Source organism: Azolla caroliniana, unplaced genomic scaffold (genome assembly GCF_043228905.1).
Source record: "Azolla caroliniana isolate FFs.n. ecotype wild unplaced genomic scaffold, voAzoCaro1.0.p SCAF_7, whole genome shotgun sequence".
Taxonomy (NCBI): domain Eukaryota; kingdom Viridiplantae; phylum Streptophyta; class Polypodiopsida; order Salviniales; family Salviniaceae; genus Azolla; species Azolla caroliniana.
Genome location: NW_028230442.1, coordinates 14254453 through 14265423, shown reverse-complemented (window position 1 = coordinate 14265423; position 10971 = coordinate 14254453). Strand labels below are relative to the sequence as shown.

The 10971-nt window shown below is 41.1% G+C and overlaps 1 protein-coding gene across 1 annotated transcript; it reads right to left on the bottom strand.

The window, feature by feature from the left end:
• Nucleotides 1-7709: 7709 nt before the first annotated feature.
• On the bottom strand, nt 7710-9904 carry LOC147862019 (uncharacterized). Its single transcript, XM_087321959.1, has 2 exons — nt 9803-9904; nt 7710-9678 (listed from the first exon to the last, which is right to left on the bottom strand). The coding sequence occupies exons 1-2, from the start codon at nt 9887-9889 to the stop codon at nt 7765-7767; spliced, it is 2001 nt and encodes a 666-aa protein (XP_087178085.1). The 5' UTR covers nt 9890-9904; the 3' UTR covers nt 7710-7764.
• Nucleotides 9905-10971: the final 1067 nt, after the last annotated feature.

Here is a 10971-nt window from a genome sequence, read left to right as displayed (position 1 = left end):
AAGGTACCAACCAACATGGATGAGTAGATGACTTAACCACCTCTTTGAGCCCTTAGGTCCAAACAAACCCTCATTGAACTGATATCCTTACATCACCAATGTTTCGTCGGCTATTTTCTAGTCTCCCGTATATTATTTGTGACACGCCCTTCAAGGCTATTTTGTTCACCATTGCTTTCACAATCTCAATGTCCATGTTTTGTAGGGCCTCTACAAACCTTCTTTTTGGTTGAACAATTGTGTCTTCCATTTTGGAAAGAACTATTTTGGGTGGTGGATCTCTCGATTGCCTCCACATGCCCTCCAATGAGTTGTTCCATTAAGTAGTGCATTCGTCATAAGAGAAACACTCATCATTCATTGATCTCTAATTGATCTTAGTGGTTTAAGGAAATTATGTTGGCATGAAGATCATGGCCTCAAAGAGGACAACAACTCTATTTGTACACAAAACATTGGGAGATGGATGGTGCAACAATAGAGAACAACAATAAAATCTTTTGAACTCCCAACCTCAACAAGAAAGAGAAAACGAACTAAAATGTTGGTATTTCATCAAGCTTGGCAATGACACCACATAGCAAATTTGCCACATTGAAAATGCCCTCTTTAACAATGAAGTCAAACACCAAATGTGCATTAAGAACTTCTTGCACGTCTCCATTATTACAAGGACCCAGTCTTAGTAGAAGAAATTGTGGAGCAAGCCATGAATGTTTGTCTCAATGGACATGGATTGTTGATTGAAGACCTTAAGGCCTAGGGCTATTAGTCGATTGTAGAAGAAAAAGGGCATATGTTCATTCTTCATGATAACATGGGAAATCAACAATGTTTGCCAAATAACAAAAGGTATATTTGGCATCAAAGTATGGAACAAACAACTGTATGAACTTGCAAAAGTTGGAAACAATCCAAAGTAATGGAGTTCTGAGCAATCTCTAGAACTGTAAGGGAAATGTGACGTGCAAAGCATTCTAATTTGGGATGCAACATTGAAATCCATTAACAAAGGATTTGGACAGGAGTAGCGGACTTTGAGTTGTTATCCAACGTTTCCTAGTGTTCTAACAATTTCTTCACGCATTTTGATATTCAATGTAGTAATTCCAATAGTCTTGATGCTAGTAGTATTATTTACTAGGAATGTAACGTTAGAGATTATTTCTAATGTAAGCATAAGCTAAAGAATTAAACGATATATAATAAAGAGAAAGAAGGTTGTTGATCCAACCGACCACTCTTGAGTGAAGGAGTCAAGATTGACTCGAGCCTTGAATGATGTCCCATACCACCACCACAAGATCACAGTCTCGACGTAGTCCAATCATGTATTTAATGAGGATAGCTAGTGTTAGAGACATGAACTAATGTAAGCATTAGATAAGGATAGAATATAGATCTAGATAGAAAGGAGAGAGAGAAAGAAGGGTGCCGATCCACCCGACCACCCCCGAGCTAAGGGATCGAGACGGACTCGAGCCTCGATCGGCGTCCCATACCACTGCCGTGGCGTCGAGTCGTACTTGGTGCTGGCGCGCTCACTACAAGAGTTGACCCACCACAAGACAGAGTCTCGACGTAGTCAACAAGATAATGAAATGAGAGTAGCTAGGCCTCTTATTTATAGCGATACCCAAGGCCCCCAGGCAAGTTCACACTTGGCCTAATGGGTTGTCTCAATCTTGAGGATTTAAAAGTAATCCTCCCCTTCTTTACACGCTTGTTTAACCCTCACACTTATCCATGTGTATAGAATACTACGGTAAATTCTCACCACGGGATATTATATGGTCATGCCCGTAACAACTAGGCCTCATATTTATAGCCAACCCTAAGACCCCAGACAAGTTCACACTTGCCCCCTTATGTGTTGTCTCAATCCCTAGGATTAAAAGTAATCATCCCTTCTTTACATCTCAATTAACCCTCATACTTTTATCCTTGTGTGTAGAATACTACGGTACAAACTATCGCGACATATATTATGGTCATACTCGTAACATACTCCTCCTAATTAGGGAAGTTAGATTTAATAATGCTTTCTCGTTCCCATGTAGCATCCCTAGGATTAAAAGTAATCATCCCTTCTTTACACTCTCGATTTTACACTCTCGATTAACCCTCATACTTTTATCCTCGTGTGTAGAATACTACGGTACAAACTATCGCGAGATAGATTATGGTCATGCCCGTAACATACTCCCCCTAATTAGGGAAGTTAGATTTAATAGTGTTTTCTCGTTCCCATGTAGCATCTTTTATAGACTTATCCACCCATTCTCAGATTGTTTTAGAATGTAAATGTTTTGTTTTAACATTGCAAATTTTCTCTTGTACATGTAGTTTACAAGCTAAATCTTTAGAAGTAAAAAGAGTATCAATTATAACTTTATTATTGCTAGAACCAAGAAGTTCTTTTACATGACTTATATGAAAAACTAGATGGATTCAACACCATCAAGAAGAGTGAGATGATGTTGTGAAGAAATTGCTTCACGATATAAAAATGAACTCAAATATTAGAATAAGTGACATTCAAGAGACTTGAACCCATAACCTTGTATACCAAATGTACAAAGCACATACCACTAAGCTAAGTTATTTATTTTTAAAATTTTATTTCCATCACTGACTTATCCCATGTCTATTTTCATACATGAGATCTCAAATAAGCAAGATGTCTATCATGCATCACATGTAATGCATGTCTTGTACCCTCACATGCATCATATGCATGGGGGCACCTATAAAAAGAGTGAAAGGGAAAAGAAGGAATCAATCAAGAGAAAGTTAGAAAATCAAATAGTTAATCAAACAAGTTAGCTTATTTGCGAAGAGTCTTGTGCTTCGAAGTGGGAGTTAAGGGTTCAAATCTAGAGTTCGGTAAAAGAGAAGTCACATCTTGTGCCGACTCGTCTGCTACCTCTTCCGCGGTGATTTTGAACAATTGCGCATCTAGGAATTCATCCCAGACGCCATCACCGGACTCGCCAGATTCCAACTGGCTTAAGTAATCCGCAACAACATGTTGCACTCTGGGTTGATGGTAGATGTTGAACTCAAATTCTTGCCGCAGTAAGGTCCATCTGGCTAGTTTCCCGATGAGTGAAGCTTTGGACACCAGGTATACCACACTCTTCCGCGGTGATTTTGAACAATTGTGCATTTGGAAATTCATCCCAAACGCCATCACTGGACTCGCCAGATTCCAACCGGCTTAAGTAATCCGCAACAACATGTTGCACTTTGGGTCGATGGTAGATGTCGAACTCAAATTCTTGCCGCAGTAAGGTTCATCTGGCTAGTTTCCCGATGAGTGAAGCTTTGGACACCATGTATACCACACTCTTCCACGGTGATTTTGAACAATTGCGCATCTGGAAATTCATCCCAGACGCCATCACCGAACTCGCCAGATTCCAACCGGCGTAAGTAATCCGCAACAACATGTTGCACTCTGGGTCGATGGTAGATGTCGAACTCAAATTCTTGCCGCAATAAGGTTCATCTGGCTAGTTTCCCGATGAGTGAAGCTTTGGACACCATGTATACCACACTCTTCCACGGTGATTTTGAACAATTGTGCATGTGAAAATTCATCCCAGACACCATCACTGAACTCGCCAGATTCCAACCGGCGTAAGTAATACGCAACAACATGTTGCACTCTGGGTCGATGGTAGATGTCGAACTCAAATTCTTGCCGCAATAAGGTCCATCTGGCTAGTTTCCCGATGAGTGAAGCTTTGGACACCAGGCATACCACTGTCGAATGATCGACATGGAACGAAAACTTCCGTCCTAACATGTAGTGTCAGTACTTGGCCACACTATATACCATGCCTAGGGCTTCTCGTTCCACTGTGGAATAATTTCTTTCGGCCTTCGAGAGGTTCCGGCTTGTGTAATACACTAGCCGGTACCATTTCGGCTCTGTGAGTTGCATCAAGACACTCCCGATCGCCACATCCGATGCATCGACAAACACGTGGAAATCCTTCGTCCAATCAGGTGGCTGCATTACCGGAGCTTGCGATAACATCACCTTCTACTTGGTACGGCTTGTCTTCATGCTCCATCCATTTAAATGGCAACCTGTGCACGACAACATGTAGGGGTGTGGCAAAGTCTGCTAAATATCGGAGCATCCAGTTATGCCACTGGATTTGTCCAAGAAATTGGCTTAATGTTTTTGCATTTGTTGGCACCGATACTTCTAAAATCGCCTTGACCTTGTTTGGACCTACCGCAATTCTGTCCCTGCTGACAATGTGACCCAACAATGCTCCACTTGTGACTCCAAATGCACACTTTGCGGGATTCATGCTTAATCGGGCGGTCCGACACTTCTCTAAACACATCCGGAGATGGTCCAGATGGTCCACCTTATGGCTGTATACGGAGAAATCGTCTAGGAACAATTGCATAAATGCTAGAATATATCCCTTAATATCTCCATTATGATTCTCTCGAACGTTGCCGGTGCTGGGCTACCGGTTTTGCGTCCTTATTAAGGTGGATCTGATATTGGTACAATTTCGGATCCATCCCCTGCATATCCTTGTACGGCCATGTGAATATGTCTTTGAATTCTTTTAGCAAACCGACCATTGTCGTCTTCTCCTCCGGTGGCATCTCCTTAGCTCCGTTCACCGGTCATGGTTCCTTGATCGTGTAGAGGTTTACTTCCTCTAGTGTTGATGCTTTTACACATTGTTCGTCCTTAACTCTTTCCAGTCCACACCTCTGACTCATACTCTCATTGGCCAACAAATCATCGATTCAATTGACCCACAAGTCGACTCGTTGGTCGATCTGGTCAACCCCATGGTTGACTCTCCACTCCTTCCAATCAGTTGACTAGCTGACCGATCTAGTCAACCGACCAGAATTCGACTTTTGACTTCTCTCATTTGGTAACCAATTCTCCCATTAGGAGGGACAAGATCCTAACGACTCCAATGGAAGAAGTGTCGATGGGGAAGCACTAGCCTCCGTTTTCTCAGCTTCATCATCTCTAGTGACAGAATCTGTATAGACCTTGCAAAGGTAGTTGTCATCATTCACTACCCCCACCCCACCTCAGTAAAAACATTGCAACATTTTTTGGGCATGATCGCCTTTTCCCTTCGATTCATCCCGAAGCTCACCTCTGTCACTTTCCCCCTTCACAAGCTCTTGAAGAAAGATGTGTCATTCATTTGGGATCCTGCTCGCAAAGACAACTTTTATCGCCTCAAAACAATGGTCCAGGAATCGGGGTTGCTCACCCATCCAAACTTTGACAAGTCGTTCACGTTGTAGATAGATGCCTCAAACCATGGGTTAGGAGCCGTCCTCCTACAAGCCGATTGCCACATGCAAGAAAAGGCAATCGCCTTCATTAGCCAAACTCTCACGCCGGCTGAATGCAACTACTCAACCACTGAGAAGGAACTACTTGCGATCGTCTAGTCTTTCCAACGTTTTCACCCAAACCTTCATGGCGGACATGCTATGGTTGAGACTGACCATCATCCCTAGCTTTCTATTATCAATCGACCTCACCCCTCGGGTCACTTGTTGCAATGGACAGTGGCACTCCAAGATTATCAATTTACCCTCTCCTATCAGAAATGTGTAACCAATTTGGTCGCTGATAGTCTCTCACGCCAATTTCTAGGTTGTCCAATCTCCCCGAGTCATCAAGTCTCCCGCTGCTACTACCACAACTCGCTACACTTCAGCAACACGACCCAACCATCCAAGAGATACCCCATTAGTTACGCTCCCTCCAACCATTTCCTTCACAATGGGGGTTCATGCTCCACGATAACTTTGTGTTCTTCATTCAAGCCCATCATGAGCCTTTTCTCTACATCCCTTGTGCCCTACAACAAACATACCTCCAATTTTATCACGAACACCCATTGTCGGGCCATTTGGGTTTCCACAAGGTTGTCGAAAAATTACGCCTTAGGTATTACTAGCCCAACAGGTGGCACTCTATGTCTACCTACATTGAACAATGTGCTTTGTGTCAACACATCAAACCTATAGGCACTGTCATTGTCACCTTGTCTTTCGAGCTCATCGGATGGGATTTCATGGGACCTTTTCTCAAAACCCCCGGGGGCAACAAGTATATCCTGGTCATAATCGAATACCTCACCAAATAGGCTAAAACCGTTGCCATCCCTAACGTCATTGCGCCAATAATCGCCTCTCAACTTTTGCACAAGGTAATATTTCAGCATGGTTGCCCCGTCCAACTATTATCTAATCAAGGCTGTTAGTTTCATGAGGATGTCCTCAACGTTGTTGCAGCTCAACTAGGTGTCCAACAAGTGTTTACGTCCCCATACCATCCGCAGACAAATGGCCTCACCGAACGCCTCAACAATACCCTCAAGCAAGAGATTGCCGCTTACATTGATCCATGCCACAAAACCTAGGATAAAATCTTGCCTTTCATCACCCACGCCTACAATACATCCATACATGCATCAACACGGATCAACACTTTTTGAGCACTCTATGGGTGTGACCCTTACCTCCCACCTAAATCGTCCATTGACATCCATTCCAAACCTACCATCATAGATAGTGCCACTTGGGGAGGGACTATGGTGTCCCTTTGGTGCAAGTGTATGCCTTCATGTTGTGGTGTACATGTGTTCCTTTGTGCCACCCTTTTAGCACGCACATAGCTAAGCCAACCCAAATGGGTACCTTTGTATCTACTATAAATTGAGCAATAAGTAAGAAGTTAAGCAACTTGAAAACAACCTGATTTTCATTACTCATATTTTTTACCTCACATGTCAAATTCAAACATGCAATGCTCCAAGTGATTGTGTCAATTTCTAGTTTTACCATATGTAAGAATAATCACACCACCATGTTGTAGTGAATTGTTCCATTGACAATAAAAAGGCAAATCGAGAGATAGATAATATGAGTAGGTTTGAAGAAATAACATTTGAGCAATGATAATGCTTCATGCTCGAAGAAAGAGAGAGAGAGGTGAGGTATTGCGTTTCGAACCCAAGACATAGTGCTAAATTCTAATAGTATAACAACTTACCACTAAAAAATAAAATAAAATAAATTATATTATCGTCTTCGGAGGTCAACTATGATTTTTGAGACCAAAAAAATTATATTTCATACGTGTGAAAGTGAGTAACGACTCTCGATGTTCAAGAACTTTACCAATGAATGTTACAATCAAGAGTACACATTGTGATTGTGAGAGAAATTTGTCCAAGGATTGGGCTTGGTCAAAGATATGTGGAAAACATGGTCAAATATGATCAAAGGCAGAGCATTGTATCAAAGTGTGAAACCCAAACTCTCGAACTTGTTTAGGGCAATGCCCTGTCTCACATCGCAATGCATATGAGCTAAGTAGAGAGAGAGAGAGAGAGAGAGAGAGAGAGAGAGAGAGAGAGAGAGAGAGAGATAACTTTTTTATCATCCACGAGGCCAAATTTGACCTTTGGGACCAAATCAAGATCTCATCTTGTATGTGACTCCTTTCTAATAAGGGGGTTACATCTATGCATCACACAATTTGTTATTAATGTCTACCAAAGGCATATTTAATATGATGACAAAAACACTATTACCACGAAATCATGTCTATTAGACAGAATGAGAATTAGGTCCATTGCATTAAACTTGCTTAGATATAAAGGGATCCTCATATGTATACATTTTGCAAATCCAAATGCTTGGTTTCAAATGAGATTGATTTAGTGTTTACGTAGTAAACCAATTTCAATGAAGCAACACTTTCCTCTCACTAGAATCATTTCCTCTAGTGTGGTTCGGATGATTGTTTACCAGACATTCACAAACCATGCTTGGGATTTTCAATATACCACCTGTTCTCTTGTGCAAAGATGCTTTTGCAATGAGAAGAATAGCACAGCAGAAAGGATTTATCTCTTCTTTCAATAGTTGTTGTATCCATGAATCTAGACATGAAGCATATTCTGAGAAATCATTTTCATCTCCTCTATCAATCTTAGAGTACAAAGAAGATTCTGAACCATTGTGTCTTAGAACATCATGCTTAGCATGGAGATGTTTTCTAGATTCATCATTATAAGAGAATGCATCCATTTCCAAACCAAGTAATTCACACAGACGATGCAAGTCTTCTGAAGCATCCATGTGAAACTCTGGGTGATCAGAAATAGTGTCTTTTCCAACGAGTTCATGAGTAGTCTCATCAACCATATCTGAGAAAACATTTATTGAAGGTGATGGCAAAAACCCCAATGGTGGATCGCTTTCTGACCCTCCTGTATTTCCCCCTATATCCCAAGGATCCCATTGCCCAGGAAACACAAGCTGTGAGCAACTGCTACTGTCTTCTCCTGAATCGTTTGAGAATATAGCATCATAAATTTGTTCTTCACCTTCACTTAACATAACAGGAACAAGAGTGTGCATTTGATGTACACCACAAATGACACTAACTGAATGAACACCCGGAACGTTATGGCTTGGGAGTGTAAAACCATCACGAGGTTGTACAGCAGGAACCTGACACATTTGTTCATAATATTCTTGAACTTTGCTTGCCATATCGTGACCTTTACCATGGATTTCAGCATCTCTGGGATCTGTTTTAACTTCCTGAGCACAGTAACTCATGTGAAACTTACGCTCACCGCAGTTCTTTACACACATAACACTGTCATCTTGGGATGTATTATCCCTCGAGCACATATCATTGTCCTTAAGACATGTACTACATTCATGTTCCTTTACATGAATACTTTGACATATTGTAACCGCATTTTGTGTCTTCGCAAATTTATTAACTTCACCAAGCCTCTTCTGTATACACTTAACATAGTTAGTTAGGGATGGATCAACCATAGAATACACATCATCGTCCTTGCCACATGTATAATTTTCATGCTCCTTGACAGGAATACACTGAGATCTTGTTTCAGGTTCTGATATGCACACAATACTATTACTTCTAGAATATACTACACCATCCTTAAAATGTGTACAACTTTCATGTTCCGTCACATCAAGTTTTTGAGACATTGCTTCATCTTCTGGTAAGCCTTTGCTTATGCACACAACATTGTTGCTTGGGGATCGATCCTTTATGGAATAGATGTCATCCTTCTCAAAGCATTTACAATTCTTGCATTTCTCAACAGGGATACTTTGATATCTTTCTTCAAATTCTGTTGATTCTTTTTTTTTAACTTCAGCAAAGTTCTGCATGCATGAAATATGGTTCTGTTGGCATGGATCATCCATGCAATTTACATCATCCACCTTGCAACGTTTACTGCTCTCATGTTCCTTGACATGAATACTTTGAAGTCTTGCTTCAGCAACTTTATTACTTTGGTTTGGATCATCCGTGGAATATACATCATCATTTTTGAGACATTCACTGCTTTCATGCTTCTTGCCATGAATACTTTGAGCTCTTGCTTCAGCAGCATTGTTAAGTTGGGATGGATCGTGCATGGAATGTACAGAAACGTCATCGCCCTTAAAACGTGTCCATGCATGAATACTTTGAGGTCTTGCCTCACCTTCTGATGAGCAAGTAGGAATTTTACCTTCTGATGATCCTATATTCGCATCGGATACAGTTAATCTGGATTTCTTCTTGGAGGAAACAGATTCTTCAGAAGCCAAGCGTCGTTCCAACTGCGATAAACATGCAAAAAAAAACTCAGAATGAAAGAGAGAGGCGGAGAGGACCTTACCTTAGAAGAAGAAGAAATCGAAAGAAAGCAACGTGTCACACGACATAGAGAAATGGAGATCATACCCGCAGAAGAGAGAGAAGGAAAGCGTCGCCGCGTTTTTTCGACGCCATCGCTGCAGCCGGTGTGCTCTGCTGCTGCAGCTGAAACATTTGAAATACTTGGAGCTCTAGTTCTCACAATTTACATAAATGGCCTCTTCTGCCATGATGTTATATATATGTAGACACTTTTGTTTGCTTGGGCCCTTGCCTGGCCTACTCTTTTTTTACTATAGTGTTTAGACATCCTTCGAAATGCCGGAAATCCTTCTCTTACAACGTTCTCTCCATGTTGAGGAACGGAGACCACACACCCACCTGCTCCTTGAGACTCGACCACTTCCCATGCCGATAGATCAGGGCCATTGAATGGGCTATTGAGTGCCTGCTTTAAGATTCCAGAAATGCCCCTCACATCACCTTCGTAGAATTTCTTGGGAAGAAATATAACGGATCTAAAGGACACAATAAAGCAGGTATTTTTGTGTTTTGGTTGAATGCAAGATATGGAGAGTTAATTGTGTTTGGAAGTTGCAAGCACCACAACTACTTCACGCATCAATAGATTCCTCTATGAAAGAGGCCTTTTTGCAATGTCAATGCATCATGACATGGGTAAAAATGTGGAGGTTCGCATTTCACACATGATATTGTATATGTCGCACCTAACGACTAAAATATATTATTCGTTGAATGGGGAAACGACTCGGAGCCCTATCCCGCTATTGACCATAAGAACCATTGTTTCCATATGGTTTAGTTCAAGCTCAATTTACGATGTGAGATAGAATTTCTTGGCATAGGTGATGAGATTAGCCAACAAGTTCAAGAGTCTAGGTAGCACACATTTATACAACGCTTTTATTTAACAATGGTTTTCACACATCTTCAACTTGACCCAATCCTTGCTTTTATTTAACTATGCACTCACCATTGTAACGTAGTAAAGTTCTTTTATTTTTCTTTCCAAAAACCATAATAAAGTTCTTGAACATCAAGTGTATTACATGAAAACATTATACTTTTGTCTCGTAGGTCATATTTGCCCTCCAAGGATGATAGTAAAATTGACGCATCAATCTATCTACCTATCAATCAATTTTATTTGGGCATATGTACTTACTTTTATCAATGTGGTGATAGGGTAACGTTGTGCCTCATTTGCTTCATTGGGTCACCACTTCACGGGCATA